This window comes from Emiliania huxleyi, assembly GCF_000372725.1.
Source record: "Emiliania huxleyi CCMP1516 unplaced genomic scaffold EMIHUscaffold_74, whole genome shotgun sequence".
Classification (NCBI taxonomy): Eukaryota; Haptophyta; order Isochrysidales; family Noelaerhabdaceae; genus Emiliania; species Emiliania huxleyi.
Window position 1 is genome coordinate 367,616 of NW_005196456.1, and position 18,585 is coordinate 386,200.

At 65.4% G+C, this 18,585-nt stretch overlaps 3 protein-coding genes across 3 annotated transcripts in view; all 3 read left to right on the forward strand.

The window, feature by feature from the left end:
• Positions 1–264: 264 nt before the first annotated feature.
• EMIHUDRAFT_465597 (hypothetical protein) lies at positions 265–7,473 on the forward strand (the record flags this gene model as incomplete). The annotated part of the gene is made up of 6 exons (XM_005760780.1): positions 265–1,497; positions 1,579–1,867; positions 2,716–3,686; positions 4,008–4,062; positions 4,314–4,361; positions 5,245–7,473. The coding sequence occupies 6 exons, from the start codon at positions 265–267 to the stop codon at positions 7,290–7,292; spliced, it is 4,644 nt and encodes a 1,547-aa protein (XP_005760837.1). The 3' UTR covers positions 7,293–7,473.
• Positions 7,474–8,865: 1,392 nt separating this feature from the next.
• Positions 8,866–9,761, forward strand: EMIHUDRAFT_217567 (hypothetical protein; the record flags this gene model as incomplete). The annotated part of the gene is made up of 3 exons (XM_005760781.1): positions 8,866–8,952; positions 9,085–9,635; positions 9,713–9,761. 3 exons carry the CDS (start codon positions 8,866–8,868, stop codon positions 9,759–9,761), a joined length of 687 nt encoding a protein of 228 aa, XP_005760838.1.
• Positions 9,762–14,821: 5,060 nt separating this feature from the next.
• The window catches only part of EMIHUDRAFT_465598 (hypothetical protein), a gene marked incomplete at both ends in the record, with an annotated part of 8,129 nt that continues 4,365 nt past the window's right edge, over positions 14,822–18,585 (forward strand). Inside the window, 5 exons of the mRNA XM_005760782.1 lie at positions 14,822–15,453; positions 15,988–16,237; positions 16,911–17,198; positions 17,445–18,071; positions 18,158–18,430. Coding sequence (XP_005760839.1) covers positions 14,822–15,453; positions 15,988–16,237; positions 16,911–17,198; positions 17,445–18,071; positions 18,158–18,430 — 2,070 coding nt within the window. The remainder of the gene's footprint in view (positions 15,454–15,987; positions 16,238–16,910; positions 17,199–17,444; positions 18,072–18,157; positions 18,431–18,585) is intronic.

Sequence of the window (18,585 nt, forward strand, 5' to 3'; positions counted from 1 at the left end):
AAAGAATTCAAAGACGTCTCTCGCACAGCACAAAGGTTCGACACAGGTACCAAAGCGTCTAACATAAACAACAAGACTCTTAGAGCCTGTTTTTGCCACTTCGTTAGCTCTCCGGGGGTCTCTAATCTTGAAATCCGAGACCCAAATATCAGACCTCCCGGCAAATTTAACGGTTTGCTTGCCACTGCGTTGCCGGTGCTCCGCGCCTAATTTTCCTTAGGGTCGCGCTGGGTCTCACATTTGTCCAAGCGCCGCCACCGGCTCATGTACGGTGCCGGGATCTTCGATGCCGACCTCGCAGGCCTCGAGGGTCTTGCCCAGGCCGCCCAGGCCGCTGGCGGCCCTGAGACTGCACCTGAAGCCGGCGGCGAAGCCGCCGTAGACGGGGCCGCTGGCGGCGAGCCTGCAGCGCAGGGGCAACAGCTAGACGCAGCGAGACTTGCGTCGGCGCGCTTGATTCAGCCAGGCTCTCTCCAGTACTCCATCCCGAGTATGTGGCCCAAGGGCGCTGGCGCACCGAAGAAGCCTCGCCGGGCAGAGCTGCGCGCAGAGATCAAGCGGCGCGACGCGACGGCAAGGCCTAGCTACTGGTCCGAGCCGCAGTGCTACCAATGGCTGATGGCGCACGCGATCCCCGACGAGGCGGCTACAGCAGATGCGGCAGCAGCGGCGCCGGCACCGGCACCAGCCGCCGTAGCAGCACCTGCCCCCGCAGCAGCGCCTGACGCTGCGCCCGTCACCGAGGACGAGGCAGCGCCGGCGGCTGCCAAGCGCTGGGTGAAGGGCAGGCACCTGACTCGCCTCGCCCACTCCATTGTCGCCAACAAGGACGCCTTCCTGCAGCGCAATGCGCCGCGCACACGCGCCGAGATTGACGGTGCTGCCAAGGACTCGGCCTTTCAGGATATCGCGCTCACCTTCAACAGCCCGGAGTTCAATCCCGTGCTTCACGTCAGCGCTTTCGACAGCGACATGTTCGAGGAGGCGTCGCTCGACCCGACCTACAACGGCTTGATCATGGATGCGGAGAAGCTCGCGGCCAAGTTCAAGGAGGCGCGCACCTTGCTCATGAAGGCGCTGCACAACTTCCGCACGTCAGGCATGGGCGATTGCGCCGACCCGGACAAGCTCGCCGAGGACAGCACCAAGGTCTACTCGAACAACTTCCGCAACTTTGTGCACGACGATGCGGCCTTGCTCTACTTCTACTGCGTCCTCATCTCGTACGACCTTCTCAAATCCGCTGTGCAGGACATGCCCCCGGGAACTGGCCACCACGGCACGAGCAAGCGGCGCGCGTCGGACCCTCTCCCCAAAGACAGGAAGAGAAACGACAAGCGCGCAAACATGCAGCTTGAGCTGCTGCGGGCGCTAAAGGAGCCAGCGCAGGTCGCGCCGGTGCAGGTCACGGCGAGGGCCAAGACGGAGCAGGAGCAGCGGTTCGACTTTTTCGTTGCCGAGTCCGCGAGAATGCAGGCGCATCGGGGAAAGATGGAGGTGCGCCTCCCTCCCCTTCCACCCAACCGTTGCGCACATCCCCAGCCCATCCCAGCCCCGTCCCTCCTGCTCTGATCGCAGCTCGAGACGGTTTACGAGGAGGCACTTCGCCAGACCAAGAAGTCCATCGCGGAGTACGAGGCTCTCGGCGAGGAGGTGCCCGGTCGGCTTGTGGCGAAGGCAAAGCGTCTCACTGAGCAGCTGGACAAGCTCGAGGAGGATATGCCCGAGCCGACCTTTGTCGACCCGCCCGCTGCGCGTGCTGCGCCCTCTGCTGAGCAGCACCAGCAGCCTCGCTCCACCACCACCGCCGCCGCGGAGGAGGAGAGTGGCGAGGAGAGTGGGGAGGAGGGTGAGGAGAGTGAGGAGGGTGAGGAGGAGGATAGCGATAGCGAGATCGCGCGGGAGGAGGCGGCACACCACGCCTCCAACGCGCGCTGCGGCCTCGGCGCCTGCTAGCTAGAGTGCGAGCGTGGGGCTTTCCTTTGGCGGTGCCCGTTTTTATTTTATTCAGGTGGATTGCGCGCCCGCTTCTCTTTCTGGGATACCTTGACCTATTTCTTTCTCATCCGTCCGCCTCCTATAGACGGCAGTTCGCGCCAATCCTAATCCAGGCTATAGTTGGCGGCGACATCAATAGCTAAAACTTCCGTCCCTTCGGCTAGAGCCCCTGGTAGGAAAACCGACGGCGTCTCCAGTTGATGGAATCTGGGTTTGGAGATGATGGAGGGAAGATAGCCTGGGCGATTGCCAACGGCTGAAAATGGCTCCGACGGGTGTGCACAATCTTTCACCTGCGCCCGCCCCGCCCCGCCCCGGCCGCGGGCGACGCCGCCGCCCGCCCCTCGCCCGCACACGGGCCGTCCTCCGTTCACACGATCGTCCTCCGCCCGTTCTCGCTGGGTTGACCATCCCTGACACTTGGCCAAAATATGTGCAAAGCCACTTGCGCTGCTCTGCGCGGCCCTGCGGCCGGACCCCGTGGGCTCCGCGTGGCCTGAGAGACCGGGCCCGATGGCCTGACACGCGCGTGAGCCGCCGATTCCACGGGAGACGCCTCCGAAGAGCTCCGAGGCACTGATCGCGCCCACTCTCGACCCCGTACGTACGCAGGCCCTGAATGTCTGATTTCTGCTGAGCTTCAAGGCGTGGGACTCGCAACGATGGCCTCGCGCAACCCTCGCCATATCTGACTTGCCCACTGCATACCTCGCGCAGGCGCTCTGGACGCTGCTCCACCGGAGAAGCGGCATGAGGCCCTCGCCGCCCTCGCCGCTCTTCGCACCGCGCTGCAGCCCGCGGCGCCGCCCGACGAACCGGCGCCGACCGCGCCGCCAGACATGTTCTTCGCCGTGGGCGACTCGTGCCGGCCCTCCGCCGGCGAGCACGCGATCGCTGCGCTGTCAATGCTCCTCTTCCTCGAGCCGCGGCCGCTCGTGCGCTGGCGCACGCGTGTGCTCGAGCAGAGAGAGGTGTACCGGCTCGCGCCGCACTGGGCGGCGCCTACCGACTGGCGCGTCGGCAGCGACCGGCCGCTCGATGTGCTCAACGAGGCGCTGCTCAAGGCCCGCTCGCACAAGGGCACGCTCGCCGTCGCCGTGCACAAGCTCGGCCTTTGCGCGTCGTGCCCGCAGCTGCGTGAGATGGAGACGTACTTGAAGAACGTCAGAGACGAGAACAGCGTCCTCCGCATCAAAGCGCTCAAAGGCCGCTACCAGAAGCGCAGCGTGCTGCTCGCCGTGCCCGCCGCCGAGCTGCTCGAGCTCTCCCGCGTGCGGCTCGAGCTGCTGCTCATGGAGGCTGCCGCCGCCGCGAGCCCGCCGCCCGTCAAGGAGATGAGGAAACCGGAGCTGCTTGCGGCTCTCGAGGACTCGCAGGCCAGGCGGCGCGCCGTCGGCGCGCAGCGCGACAAGCTTGCGCACCAGCTGCGGACGGCGGCGGCGCAGCGCGCCGCCGCCGTCGCGAAGGTGCAGGCGGCGACCAAGAAGAAGTTGGAGCGCGTCCGCGCTGCAGAGGCGGAGCGCGCTGCTGCCGTGCGCGCCCATGCCATTAAAGCCGCGGAGGGCGTGCTCGCCGGGCGGCTCACGCAGCTCAAGAACTGGCGCAACCGGGCGAACGCGCGCGCGCGCTCCGCGGAGGCCAAGCTCGACGAGGAGACCAAGAAGATTTCGAAGCTGCGCTCGCGCGCGGTCGACGCAGAGCACGAGTCAACCTCAACGGGCAGCGGAGCTACAATGGCGCAACTCTCGAGACATGGCTGCAGCGAGAGTTCAGTGAGAGTCTGACGGCGGAGAAGTACGCAGACATTCAGCGACAGGGATCGCGCTGGGGTGGCTGGCCAGAGATCGTCGGCACCATGTTCCTGTTCAACGTCAACGTCTGGGTGTGAGAGACGATCCACGCCGTGCTGCGAGGCAGTGTGCACTACGACCACTTGACTGTGACCTCGGTGCGTCTCGCTCGCTGGCGCCCTCACGAGGCGCTCTCTCACCCTCTCTCTTGTGCAACAGATGCACGAGCCGTCAGGCGACCCCAGTGGCCAGGTGGGGCAGCGGGCTGCCGAGGGTGAGCGCGGCGCGCGGGCTGCTGCACGCACTGGTGGTGGCGCTACGACTGGTGGTGAGCAGGGTGAGCTCGTCGAGCAGCGGGGTCGCTCGCACTCCGCTGCGGCGCAGCGTGAGGCGGTGCAGGCGGTGCAGGCGGCAGAGAGGGAGCGCCGCCTCTAGTTTGAAATTCTTTCACGAGGTCGGAATTTGCGGGACGTTCCCCCCCAAACTAACGCCTTCGCCACCCACTTGCTGTCCTGTCTACCGCAGGCACACTGACAGGGGCGGCCGAGGCACACGCCGAGGGTGGCAGGGGCGGTGGGTGCAGGTGTTTTCATTTTTCTCTTTGCGCCATTCATTTTTCTCTTTCTCTCGTTCACTCTCGGCACGATCGTTCCCAGAATTTGCGACTCGATCTCCTCAGCGATTCCCTCTCGTCGCTTGGCTTCGCAAAGACACAGGTTGTCCTCCAGCTTGTGCCCGCCCGCGGCGCGGCGAGCCTCTCTGCTCCAGACACGGACTCGCCCTGGCTGCGCGCCGCTCTTTTGCCTCGCGAGACAGCGCACGAGACGTCAGCCGGAGCTCTCCGCCGGACGCCCGCGCTGACCACCTTGACCCTGCTGCCTGCCTCTGCTCCGCAGGTGTGGGTCGACGGCGCGGAGCAGCGGCGGCCGCCCGCGTCGCCCGCCCCCGCCCCCCCGCCCCCGCCACGCCGCTGCGTGCTCGCCGCCGCCCCGATGGCCGCCGCTCCTCCCCTCCACCACACTGCGCCGCCTGCGGCTTGGGCGCGTCGCTCGAGTGCCCTTGCTTGTTATCAAGACCGATGTGACGTACACAGTGACACATCAGACGACACAGATTCTCACACCCGCCGGGCCGCCAAAACGCTCTCGACGAGAGCGACAAGAAGCCGTCCGCACAGCAAGCCGGTGGAGCCGAGCGCGTGGAATCGACGATGGCGTGCCGGCCATGGGCCCGGACGAAGGTCCTGGCTCGAAAACGCGAGCAGAGGCTGCCGTGTGGGGCCACGGCGAGCCTCGGGCGAGAAAGACAGCTCTCGGTAGAGAGGAGCTGCTATATAAAAATCCGGCTTGGGTAGCGTGCCTCGGGTTTCTTTCTCTTCTGCCTGGCCAGCTTTGCTGGCGTGGCGAAGGGTCGGCGGTGCGCGGTTGGCTTGCCTGCGCCTGTGCGCTGCCATCAGGCAAGATGGGACAGTCGGAGGAGAGCCAGCCTCTGGTCGGAGGCTCGACCAGCCGGCCTCGCGGCGGCGGCGGCTTTGGCGTCAAGAGCGTCGCCGCCGTGTGCGCCGTGATGGCGCTCTATCTGCTCGCACCGTACTTGCGTCCGTCCGCGCAGCTGCCGGGCAACACGGTCATTAGCATGAAACCGGCGCCGAGCCTCACCTACCGCGACGAGAACGAGCGGCTGCGCGAGCAGATCGCCGAGCTGCAGGCGAAGCTCAAGAAGCGGCAAGAGGCAAAGGACGAGAAGGAGGTGGCGCAGATGGGGGCGGCGGCGGCTGCGGCGGCGGAGCTGCAGCGTCAGGCGCAGCAGCCGCCGCAGCAGGCGGTAGCCTCTCACCCTCCGGAGACGGCCTCGCATCCTCCGGCCGCCTCCAACGCCTCCGTCGGCAGGGCGGCGTACCGGCTCACGCGCGAGCTGATCCGCTCGCGCTGCAACGCGCACAACATCATCCTCGTCACATTCGTCAACTTTCAGCGCTGCGACTACGGGCTCACCTGGTCGGGGCACGTCGTGCGCCTCGGCCTGTCCAACTACCTCGTGGGCGCGATGGACGGCAAAGCGCTCGAGCTGCTGGCGAGCAAGAAGGTGCCGACCTTCGACATGGAGTCGGGACTTACCACTGCGGACTACGGCTGGGGCACGAAGAACTTCCGCAAGCTCGGCTTGCGGAAGTGCGAGCTCATCCTCTCTCTCCTCTCCGCCGGCGCCGACCCAATCGTCACCGACGCAGACGCGCTCATCACGCGCGACCCGACGCCGTTTGTGATGAGGCTGCGGCCAGAGGCTCAGGTGCTCGTCACCTCCGACCACCTGATGGCCACCGACGACGCCGCCGCCGAGTCGCTCGAGCTCCCGAAGAGAGCCTCGTCCTCCGCCTGGAACATCGGCTACTTCTACCTCCACCACTCCGCCCTGCCGGCCATCGCGCACTGGAAGAGGATGTGCGAGGAGCACCCCGACCTGTGGGACCAAAACCTGTTCAAGGACGTCTTCAAGATTGGGCGGCTTCGCTTCGAGACCAGCGGCGCCGACGCCATCCCGCAGGCCGAGGTGGACAAGCGCCTCTTCCGCGGCTACAACGGCACCGTCACCATCGGCATCCTGCCCGTCGCAACCTTCTGCGGCGGCCACACCTATTTCGTGCAGCGCATGCCGCAGCGGCGCGGTGTCGTGCCCTACTCGGTCCACACGACCTTCCAGTACTCTGGCGCCGTCGGCAAGACGCACCGGCTGCGCGAGGCGATGCTCTGGGCGGACGACGCCGCCTACTTCGACCCCCCCGGCCGCTCCTTCCTCACGTACGTCCCGGTGGTGCGGCGCGAGCTGCTGCGGCCCGCCGGCGTGATGGGCGTGGCGGCGCACTTTGAGGTGGTCCACCACCAGCTGGTGCAGCTGCGAGCCGCCTTTCTGCTCGCGGCGCGCCTCGGCCGTCTGCTGATCGTGCCCCCGCTGACGTGCGGACTCGACCGCTTCTGGGCGCCCCACAACGGCACCATCCCCGGCTCGGACACGAGGCTGCCTGTCGAGCCTTGCCCGCTCGACCACGTGCTCGACCTCGAGAACGGGATCTCGAAGCACGCGCTGCCCGACTCGAGGCTCGCGAGGGACCCGGCAGGCCGCCCGCTCGGCGGCCTCGAAGGCGTGCTGCGAGAGTTCTCCTTCCTCAACAACTCGCGCACCCCGGACGCGGTCCGCCAGTCGCTCGCTTTCCCCGACCCGCCCGCCGACCTCTCCGCGGCGTCGCTCGCGCCGCTCGCCGCCGCCACCGCGCGCGTGCTGCACTTCGCGCGGATGCCGGACCTGTACGCCACGCTGCCGCCGGCGGACGCGACGCGCGTGCGGCAGGAGATGATGTGGTACACCACGCTTTGGTGCTGCTCCAAACCCGCGGCGCCGAAGACCCCGGGCCACATCTTTTACGACATGTTTTTCGACGTGGTGCCGCACACGGACAAGTCGCGGAGAGAGTGGACCGAGCCGTGGACGCCAAAGTTTGGCCCCTGAGCCTAGACGACGTTCGGACCGTTCCCCTGACCTCGAGCGTCCTCCACTGGGCATGCAGCACACGCACACACACGTCAGGGAGGAGACGGACCCCTGGGAAGTCAGCCCACGCGCGCGTCTGCTGAGTGCCCTCCCCAGAGTCCATGTCTTCCTTGTGAGACGAACTATGTGCATAGAGAGTACACGTAATGCGACGTACAGCCTACACACAAGCTCTGGGCCGGCGCGGGGGCCCCAGAGGGTGTCCATGCGGGGGGGGGATGGGGTCCCATGGCCCGCCGCAGGCGCCGATTTTTTCGGGATTTTTCTTTTTTGGCAATTTTTTACTTGTTTTCATGGGAATTCGGCGTACTTGCGGCCATGCTATCACGCCTTGCGACAGCCTGTCGGCGCTGCTGACCGTGCCATGCTGCACAATTGACCACCTGCCTAGCTCGCGGCCTTAGTATCAAGCATTCAGTGACGACCTGATCGTACGGCCAGTAGGAAGGTGTCATTCCAGCTGCGTGCACGCTTCTGGCGCAATGCGCGTCACAAACTGCCTCGGATTGGCTGCTGGCACTCTCGAGGCTATGCCTACACAGCCTCGCGCGCATGGGCAGTCAAGAGGGACCATGCACCTTCTCAGGACAGCGCCGGTGCCTCTCTCTTGGACCGGCAAACTTGGTGGTATCGTGTCACCAATGTGGGACCAGTGCGGCATCGCGCCATCGACAGCTCTGAACTGCGCCTCACCACTGACCGGGAAGGCCGCCAAGTGGGCCAGCACAGGTCGCACATTGTGGCAGCAGTCAGCAGTCCATGGCTGATAGCTAGAGCAGCAGCGTCAGGGTCGCAGGGTCGGATCGTGTCAAGCCTCTCGCCCGGCCGGCCGCGTGCAGACGTCGGCCTGTCTGCTGTCTGGAGTGATCTGTCGGCGGTCAGTACGACCGATCAGGTCGGAGTTTTCTGATGGTTGGAGGGTCTATCTGTGTGTACTCCTCGAGATCTCTCTAAATCTGCCCTCTAACCAACCGTAACCATTCGGGAAGTCGGTGCTCTGAGCGACTCTGAGCGCCGGGGCCCCGTTTCCGCACTGCGGCGCGGCGCACGGTGCCTCCGGCGTCCGGGGGGCCCCGCGCCGGCCCAGAGCACACAAGGCTTCAAGGCACCAAGGGCGCGGGGGTTCCAACGCTCAAAGGGGCGCGGCCGCGCCGGTGTGCCCGGCCGGCGCGCGGCGGCGCCCGGCGCGCCGGCGCCGGCACCTCCAGCGCGCCCGGGAATCCAGGGCAAGTATGAGTGATGAAGAGGGCTGATGAGGCGGTGCGAGCTAACGTACTTACACTCATACGACAGTGAAACAGACTACAGACGATCGCTGTGCGTGCCTAGGGGCCACGGATTGAAGATCCCCCACACCAAGATCGTGCAGGGCGGGGACACATGTCCCTAATGCCTAAATCCCATCTCGTCTCAGAGGGGCCACGTTTATTTTATGTGCGTGCCTCCATCGAGACGGCGACGGCGGCGGCGGGCGCTTCCACCCCTCCCTACTCGCGGCGCGCTCCTCGTGTGTGTGCATAGACGTGTGTGTATGCTGCTGCGCGCTCTCTCCCTCTCAGTGGTTGCCGCCGCCGCCGAGGACCCACTCCTCACCATGAACGACCGAGAGGTCGCCGCGGTTCGTGCCCACCTCCTCAGACTCCGCACGCCGCCGCCCCCGCCGCCACCGCTGCCGCCCCGACCGCCGCCGCCGCCTCACCCGCCGAGCCCACCTCCCTCGCCGCCACCGTATTTGGCGTACGACTTTGAGGCGCTGCCCGACGGCTGGTCCGCCGACATTCCGGGCAGCGACCTGCCGTGGACGTGGCAGGTTGGTCCTCCGCCCTCGCGCACGCTCGAGGCTGGCAGGCCGCTCACCGGGCCAGCGCGGGACCACACGCACACGGCTCCGGCCGCCACCAGGCAGGAGCGGTCGGGCAAGCGTCGCCACGAGCAGCCCGCGCCCGCCTTCGCCGGCGGCCACTACTACTATGTCGAGGCGAGCGGCCGCGTGCTGGGCGACGAGGCGTGGCTCGGAGGGCCGCTGCCTCTGGAGTGTGTCGCCTCTGTGGGCTTCTCCTTTCACATGTTCGGCGTGTCGATGGGATCGCTCGAGCTGCGGGCTCGGACGGCGGAAGGCGAGGCGTGGGCCACCCTCTGGCGCGCCGACGGGCAGAGCGCCGGCGGATCCACCGCAGACGCGTGGCGGAGGGCCCTCGTGCCGCTGACGCCGCCGATGCGCCGCACCGGCGGAGCGAGCCTGCGCTTCGTCGGGACCGTGGGCGATGGCTACCTCTCCGACATTTCGATCGACGACCTCGAGTTTGAGAAGTGCGCGGCGCCGCCGCCGCCTCCCCCGCCGCTCGTCTGCAACGGCTTTTGCCACGCCACCGCCCCAGGGGCGGCTTGCGCCTCGCGAAAGTGCGCCGGGTGCGCCTTTTGCCGTGAGGCCACGCCCCAGCTGGCGGCGGCGGCGGCGCGCTCGCCACGGTCACGCGGCGGCGCCTCCGCCGGCCCATCGGCGCCGCGCGCGTGCTGCTCCTTTGACAAGTGCGGCAGCTGTCCCGAGTCGCCCTACTGCTCTTCTGGGGCGCGGTGCGAGATTGAGTGCGGCGGAATGTGGTGCGAGCTCGGCGTGGCGGGGGCGGGAGCGCGCCAGAGCAGCTGAAATCAGCGCCAATTGGCAACGGTGCTGTTTAGACTTGGGGTGAGCAAGGCCTCGTTGTGTAGAGGCTGGGAGCACTCTCTTTCGTCTCTCGTTTCACACCGAATGTGTACTGCCAGTAGCTCCTGCCGGTGTTCAGCTTACGTTAAGTGATGCCATATGCGCGACGCGGCATTGGCTTGCAGATAGGTCAGCGGGAGACGAAAGCGGCTTCACTCGCGCCTCGTTAGAGTCGTTTGGAATGGGCGGACTGCAAGAAGGAAGAAGGCATGATCAGGCATGTGCAAGAAGGACACACCTTTTGGGGGGGCGGCCGGATCGCGGTCCGGTCGGTCCCCGGTCGCAGAAGGAGTCGTGCTAAACAGAAATCATGCGAGGCAATCTCATTCGACACGCTTTTCGCAACTGTACGCATTGGACACAGACCACAGCTCTCTACACCACGCTCCGCTCGCTCACACTTCCGGCGCGGCGCTCCCTCGCTCACTACCCGCCCCCATTGACTAGCCCGTTGACGCCGATCGCGGCTGACGCCGACGCCAATGCCGACGCCAACCAGCTGGACTGTGGCGACGGCGATGGCGACGACGGCGGCGGCTGCGACGGCAGCTGCGACGGCGGCGCCGACGACGGCGCCGACGACGGGGGAGGGATCTGATCCACCACCTTCTGCATCAAGTCCAAGACAGCCTGCTCCCTCCAGGTCCCGATGTTGACCGCGTAGTTGTGGAGCGCTTCGCTGATGCTCTCACACGTGGGGTGTCTACGAACGGCTCTCCACCATGTCAAGCAGGCCGGTGTAAGAGCCAATGTCGGTCTCCACGCCGACCAACTTGCAGCATGGGATCCCATCAACCATTGTTTTTGTGTGAACGGTGACTGTGCGTCTTGGGTCCGGGGTTGTGTTTTTGTGTGTGAACGGTGATTGAGCGCCTCCCTCTCTCTCCGGCTGCGCGCCTGACCGGTGCGGCCTCCGAGTCGGCGTCGCTAGCGCGCGCGATAAGGTTTTTGCTCGCCTTCCCTGGGTCCCCGTGTTGCATGTCTGACTGTCACTGGTGCTATTTCGGGGCCCGGGGTTGTGCGTTTGTGTGAACGATGCTGTCCATCCCTTTCTCGACTGTCTGAGCTTGTGCGTCTTGGGTCCGTGGTTGTGTTTTTGTGTGAAGGCCTTCTAGGCCCGCGGGTAGTCTCACCCCATCCCCAGGGCCTCCAGGGCTCGCACCTCAACCTCTCACAGACCAGCGCATAGCGCGAAAGGACGTATTTTCTTGTCAATAACAAGGCTGTGAACCTCGCTACCCAACGCGGCCAAAGGATATCTACCTCGAGAACCTCGAGAAGGCTGTGAACGGTGACTCGAACGAGGAAAAAAATTCTTCAGCGTTCCTCGGTTGTGCTCCCTCGCCTCTCCCCACGCCCCGCGCGATGCGGCGCGTGTTGGCCTTTGCGCGAGCGTGCCCGGCCGCTTCGCCCCCCATCCCATGCGCTGCAGCGCGCTCGTGCGTGTGCCCGCCGTGTGCTGCGAACGCCCCGCGCGCGGTTCGCTCCGAGGCGCGAGCGACACGAATCTGGCGCACACCCGGATCGCGGGCAGAGCGACGGCCCAGCGCACAGCCGCGAATCGCCTCCATGCTCACTGCGCTCCCGCGACGCCAGAAGCCAGCCCCACGCCATGCTCATCCCGTTTACGCGTCTCTGACGCTCGCACGCCGTCTTACAGGAAAAGGATCCTCCGCCTCGAACGCCTGTTGGCAGCGTAGTCGATATGTCGGATGTCATTTACGAGCTTGTTCACGCAGCCCTCGCTGCGGACTCGCTCGCCCTTTGCGACGACCCGGCCCTCGTTCATGTTGCGGTCGCGATGAAGGTGCCCGACTCGGTATGCAACTTTGATGTCGAAGCCGAGAACGACGCGTGCAAAGAATCTTTCAAGATTACGCCACCCGAGATTACCGCCATTCTTCTTCTGTCAAAGCAAGCGATCAAAAAGGTGTCCGAGGTGGAGTACGAGGCCGGGCCTCTCCGTCTCAAAATCGAAGACAGCGTCTGCGTCAAGACCAAAGCGGCATTTCAAGGCGCCGTTTCGCGGGCGATTGAGACGACCGGCACATATTGGGCGTGCGACGGCCTCATCAACCAATACAAGGCGTTTGCAAACAACGACGCCGTCGTCTGGTGAGGTGAACTCGATCGCGAGGTGTACTTTGGGTTAGCCATCTCAAACTACGAGTGGCAGACGAGAACGGGACTCGGGCGCCTGGGGGCGCGAGGGTCCGACACAGCACACGAGTTCCGCGCACGGACGGACGTAACGATCCGGCCATCGCGTCACGTCCCACACCTTACGGTGGGAGTTATTCTATGTCGGTTCCTCTCCTCGCGTTGTTGGATAACCTACATAGCGCGGCTATCTCCGACTATGCGCTCGGTACGACGCCTGCGACCTCCGTCTGCTCTCCGGTCAGCGTCAGGTGGCACGAGCCCTGAAATCATGTTGTCTAACTATAGTCCTTCGTTTGGTTTTGCCGCAGTATTCGTGTGACAGATAATACGGTCTAGTCCACGATCATGGGTCATGCGTTCCGTCGTACCAGCGCCTCGAGCACGGCGCCAGGAGGTGCGCAGTGGCAGCGGGGAGCGCGATCCTCGATGAGAGCGCAAACGACATCTTTGCTTTGCCTGTCCCGACCAAAAAGCTGGCCTCGTCGGCCCGTCTCAGCGCGTGAGCCTTGGGCACACAAGAGTAGTTGAGCCAAAACGGCACAATATACAAGACCAGCGGCCGCGGAGGAGAGAACCCACTTGGTCTGGCGACAAAGACGTCGGAGGCGCATATGGATCGGAGCGCCGCGATGGTACTTCTGGTGCCCAGTCGGACAGAGGTCGCATCCCCCCGTGCTCAAACGCAGAAAAGTCGGTCCACCTCTGTCGCCATCGACGTCCGGCACCCGGACGGGCTGTTCGCGCCCACCCTCCGCGTGCAGCTCCAGATCGACACCTCGTGAGGGCTCGGCTTTCCTTAGCCGTCTCACAATGTCGGAAATCAGCGCGACGTAGGCGTCGTTGGGTATGAGACGCGCCTTGGCCTGCCAAGAGCGCTCCTGATCCGACAGGAGTGCTGCTAGATAGTCGAGAAGGTCGCCGCGTCGAATGTGCACAGCAAGCTTCAGCCGTGTGCTCTCGCCGCTCGCAAGGCCTCCATTAGGGCTGTGCAGGGGTTTCTTGGCTTGCGCGCGTGCAGGACCTGCGCCGCGTGCATGCGTGCGTTGTGCGGCAGCCTCCTGACGCGGCCTCCTCCTCCCTGTCCTGGACGCCCACAGGGATTGCTAGGCGCGCGATCGCTAGTAGTTCGATGCCCCGTCCGCTCCGTTAGTGCACGCAAGGCGCGATCGGCGAGGACGAAAGTTCCTATTCTGTTGGAGGGAGAAGGCGCATCGAAGCCGGACAGCAGCTCGCTGGACATCGCTGATACAATCGCACAGCTCTCCTGGGCACGCTCCCTCCATCTTCCATCTAAAGCGCCCTCTAGGAACGTGCCCCGAGCTGTGCCCCGACCAGCTCGAGCGAACCGCTTTACATCTCTTCTACCACGCCTGACGCTGCCCGCAGCTCCACACCGCAGCGTCCGCCAAGGAAACGGAGGCCAGATTCGGACTCTAAGGGGCCTGAGCTGAGGGAGGGTGTAGAGCGCTGTAGAGCTGTAGAGCTGGAGAGCGCTGTAGAGCTGTAGAGCTCTACATCCGGCGCGTGACGATGTGAGTCCGATGTAGAGCGATGTAGAGGCGCTCTACAACGTGAAATCTCTACAACAAACTCTACATCATAAGCGGCGAACGAGGCACGGTCGCTCTCCAACGATGAGGCGCGTTGCACTTGCCAGTGCTGCCCTGGCCTTCTGTCTGCCCGCCCAATGGGTGGCAGGTGCCTCTGCTGCTGTGGCATGCCTCACGGCTGCGACTGGCCGGCGCCTCGGCGCGTCAGCTCGGCTCGGCGTAGCGATAGTGGCCAGCGCAACTCGCCTGGACTCAACCCAGGAGCTCCCGCACGCACGCGCTGGCGCGAGTCATGGCGCATGCAACGCTCAACAACGATCGCCTCGCCTCGCGCAAATGCGACCGTCCTCGCAGCCGACAGTCCACCGCCTGCTAAAGAAGCACAGCGACGAATGCGGCACCGGCGACGCATGGCAGGCTGGTCATGACGCAGTTAATAGGGTGTTGTGTGCCGTCAGAGTGACTATCTGTGTGTCAGTGATAGTCAGGGCCGTCCATCAGAGCTCCAGTAAGCTCGGAGACACCCCATTAGCGCGGCTCGGTTTGGCTGTAGAGCCTCTACAACAAACTCTACAGCAAAATCGCGCTCTACATCGCTCTACATCGGGCTCACATCGTCATGCGCCGGATGTAGAGCTCTACAGCTCTACAGCGCTCCAGAGCGCTCTACAGCTCTACAGCTCTACAGCGCTCTACACTCTACATCCTCTACACCCTCCCTCAGGGCCTGAGAGCCCAAAGAAAGGGCTATATATAGCCCTAGGGAGGGCTACCCTATAGGGCTTATGCCCTTGGCTATAGCCCTCCAGGGTCTTGTGCTCTATGAGGGGTTTGGGCCTGCAAGGAAGGGATTGGGCAGTTACGCAAGGAAGGAAGGAAAAAAATCTAGCGGGGCGAGGGTCGGGGGGGCGGCGGGCGCGGGTGCAAGGTGCGGTGCGGTGCGTGCAATCGTGTGTTTGGCGTCATGTCGTGTGTGCCTTCGCTTGTTCCATTAACAACGAAGTCTAGCTCAAAAAAATCTTAGAAGCTCGTACCTGTCGTCTAAAAAGAATTTTACGCATCAGGCGCAAATGTTCGTGCGACTGCTCGCGCTCGCCTCGCTCGGCTCCGCCGCAGCCCTCACCTACCGCCACGAACACGCATCACCGAGGCTGTCGAGCGCCGGAGCGCGTCTCTGGAGCCTGCGCGGCGGCGCGACTCGGGCGGCCGGCAGCGGTAAGCCAAAGCGCGACGAGGCGAGGCTCTCCCTCAAGTTTGCGGCGTACGTGGTTGCCTGGGCCGTGGTGCCAACGCTTCTGCGAGTAGCTTACGCCTACGTCACCCTTCCCGCCGCCGTCCCCGCGCCGGCACCGTCGCTGCTGCAGAGCCTTGGGTACGTCTCCGCTCCGGCAGCCTCGGCGCCCGAAGCGCTTCCGCTACCGCAGCGATGGCAGGTGGCCGTGGCCGCGGCCTGGGTCGCCAACAACCTCGCGGTGATGGTTCCGGGCCGGTACGACAGCCGCCGCGCCATGGCCGCGGAGAAGGCATGCGCGGCCACCGCCAACCTGTTCACACCGAGCGGCTGGGCGTTTGCCATTTGGGGCCCAATCTTCGCGGGCGAGTGGCTGATGATGCTCTACCTCACCAACGTGCCTGCCGCGGGGGCGGTCGGCGCGGCAGTCGCGCCCGGCTGGGTTGCGGCCCTCTGCGCGCAGGCGGCTTGGTGCGCCGCCTTCCGCCCGAGCGTCTGCGGGCCAGGCCTTTTGTGGGTGCCTGCCGGCCTGCTCGCCACCACGGGCGCTTGTCTGGCCGTGGCGCACCGCGCACTGCGCGCGACGGCCTGCGGATCTAGATGCAGACACACACGTGTAGCAGCCGCCGCACCGCTTGATGCGCCTCTGCTTTCTTTCCGCTCCGTCGGGCCGGCAGTCCCTCCGCGATCCTCTCGGCCCTCTTGACCCTTGTCTGTGCCGCGCAGGCCTGCGGCCCGCTCACCAACGCTCTCGTGCGGTGGCCGATCGCACTGCACTTTGGGTGGATCTCGGCCGCCTCGCTCGTCAACCTCAACAACTGGCACGCGGCGACTCCGAGACGCGAGACACGCGGGGCGGCCGAACACACCCGCACACAGCTCACCTCCACCCGCACACAGCTCACCGAGCCGCGCACACGGCCCGCCGCCGCCGCCGCGCCGCTGCAGACGCAATGGCGGCATCCCACTCCCCGCGCCCGAACCCTCTGCCGTGTCTTCGCGCAGGCTCGCGAGGGTGCGCTCGCCCCTCCCGCTCAAAGAGGCCGCGGCGAGCGCGAGCGTCGTGGCGGCGGTAGCCGCCGCAGCCTACGTCACCGCCACCACGCGAGACCCCGTGTTTGCGGCTGTGATTGCGTGGGCGCTCGCCGCGGTCGCCGCCGACGGCGCAAAGAGTGCGCGCGGCCTGGTGGCGGAGGCGACGCTCGACCGCGTTCGCTCCGTGGCGCGGGTGGGGTGCGGCGCGGCGGTGCTGCTGGTGTGCTCGCTGGTGTGACCCAATGGCGACACGCGGCGGGCGCGCGGTTCTTGGGGGGCTGATTGTGTTGGATGTGGAGATATTTTGACGGACGACCCACATCACCCCGTTCTTGCCCAGTGAGCTGTAGGAAGGCATGACCATGAGTGATGTTGAGAGAGATTTTTATTAACCAACAAGAAATCACGACTCTCACAGTGATTTGGGCTCGTGAGTCGTGTTGAGTGGCAACGAATGAAAAAAATGAAAGATAGCCTGGTTAAGACGTCGTTTAGAACGGAGGAGTCACTTAGCTCACGGAGAGGGGGAAAACACGCGGCGAGGGGTGATCTGAAGAAGAATTTAAACAAAACAACTATTCTCAACAGACTCGTGCGGACTGCGCAAGAAGAAAGACACTGCGCGCGAGGCCCCGAGGCTGCCTGCCAGACCCTCGAGCGCGCAGCAGCTTTCATGGCGAGCCGCTTCTTCGGCGGGTCGTCCTCCGAGTCGTCGTCCTCCGAGGACGAGTCCGAGGATGAGATTGTCGAGGAGCAGGCGCGTCGTGCCCTCGTCCGCGCCGCCGCAGGCCGTGCGGCGGCAGCGGCGGCGTCGAAGCGCCGCTGCCGCCGCCTCGCCGCGCCCAAGAGCAGGCTCGCTCAGCGCCGTTTCCCCCCCGGTCCTTCGCGCGCAGGTCGCCGCGCCTCCCCCGAGCGCCAAGGCGAGCGCCTTCATGAAGGGCGGTGACGACTCCGATTCGGACGGCGACAAGAAGCGCGTCGTCCGGTCGCACCGCGACAAGCGGTGGGATCAGATGCAGGAGGCGGTGGCGAGCATGAAGAACCACATCAAGATCAACGACTGGATCGCGGTGACGGAGGACTACGACAAGCTCAACAAGCTCCTCCAAAAGGCGAAGCCCATCGTCGAGCGCGAGGGGACGCCGACGTTTTACTTTTTGGCACTCGCGCACCTCGAGGAGGTGACAGTTCCGGGAAGATCCCCCTCCCTGCCCACCGCCCGCGCGCCCAGATGGCTGCCCGAGCCGTGCTAGAGGCCTCGCATCCGCCCTCCCGCTCTCTCGCCGCCGCCACCGACGCCCTCTGCTCCCGTTCGCTCCTTCCCCTCCTGCTCGCTCTTTGCCCCACGCCGCTTCCCTCCCCCCTCCCCCCTCCCCCCTCCCCCTCCCCCTCCCGCCCGCACCCCCCTCCGCGTCCGCCACCACAAGGCGAACGCGCGCGCGCTGGAGGACAAGGACGCGAAGAAGAAGATGTCGCCCTCCAACGCGAAGGCGCTCAACTCGCTCAAGCAAAAGCTGCGCAAGGTCATCGCGCAGCACAAGGCGCAGATCGACGCCGCCAAGGCGAGCGGCGGCGGCGGCGGCGGCGGCGCGTCGGAGGAGGAGGAGGAGGAGGAGAGCGAGAGCGAGAGCGAGAGCGAGGACGAGGCGCCGGCCGGCAAGTCCATGTTTCTCAAGAAGCCCGCGCCTGCCGCCGGCGGAAAGGCTGCCGCCTTCATGAAGGACGCGCCCGCGCCCGCCGCAAAGGCGAAGAAGGGCGGCAAGGCGGCAAAGGCAGAGGCGAAGCCCGCCAAGGCTGCGGCGCCGCCAAAGCCGCAGGGGCCCAAGCCGATCAAGGACTACAACGAGGCCGACATCGACAAGCGCCTCGACCAGATCCTGCAGCAGCGCGGCCGCAAGGCGACGGACCGCAAGGAGACCATCTCGGTGCTGTCTCAGCTCGCCGACGTGACGAAGCGGCCGTCCAAGCTGGTGGAGCTGCTCGGGCACGTGATCGCCTTCCAGTTCGACCTGCACATGTCGATGCTCGCCGCCATGCCGACGCCCGTCTGGAAGGCGGGCACCCTTCTCTCTTGCGACACGAGGCGCGCCTGTCGGTCTGCTGAGCCCCGTCTCCCTCTCTCTGTGTGTGTGCGCGGCAGGCGATCTTCGACGTCTTCCGCCGCATCCTGCAGACGCTCGTCGACAACCCGGACCTCAAGATCGAGGTGCTCGAGGGGTCGACCGTGGTGGACACCACCCAGATGACCACCGCGGAGGCCGGCGACGACGACGACGAGTTCATCGACTCTGGCGTCACGCAGATGACGTCGAACGTGCTCTCGTACCTCGAGCGGCTCGACGACGAGTTTTACAAGTCGCTGCAGCTGCAGGACCCGCACCAGCCCGCCTACGTCGCCCGACTCAAGGACGAGGTGCGCCACACTCTCACCACACTCTCTCTCTCTCTCACACACACACTCACCCACACACTCACCCACACACTGCGCACCCGCGCGCACTGGGCCTTGCACTTTCAGTGCCGTGGCGGCTCCTGTCTGTCTGGACGTGGAGTCGCGAGGTCGCCTGC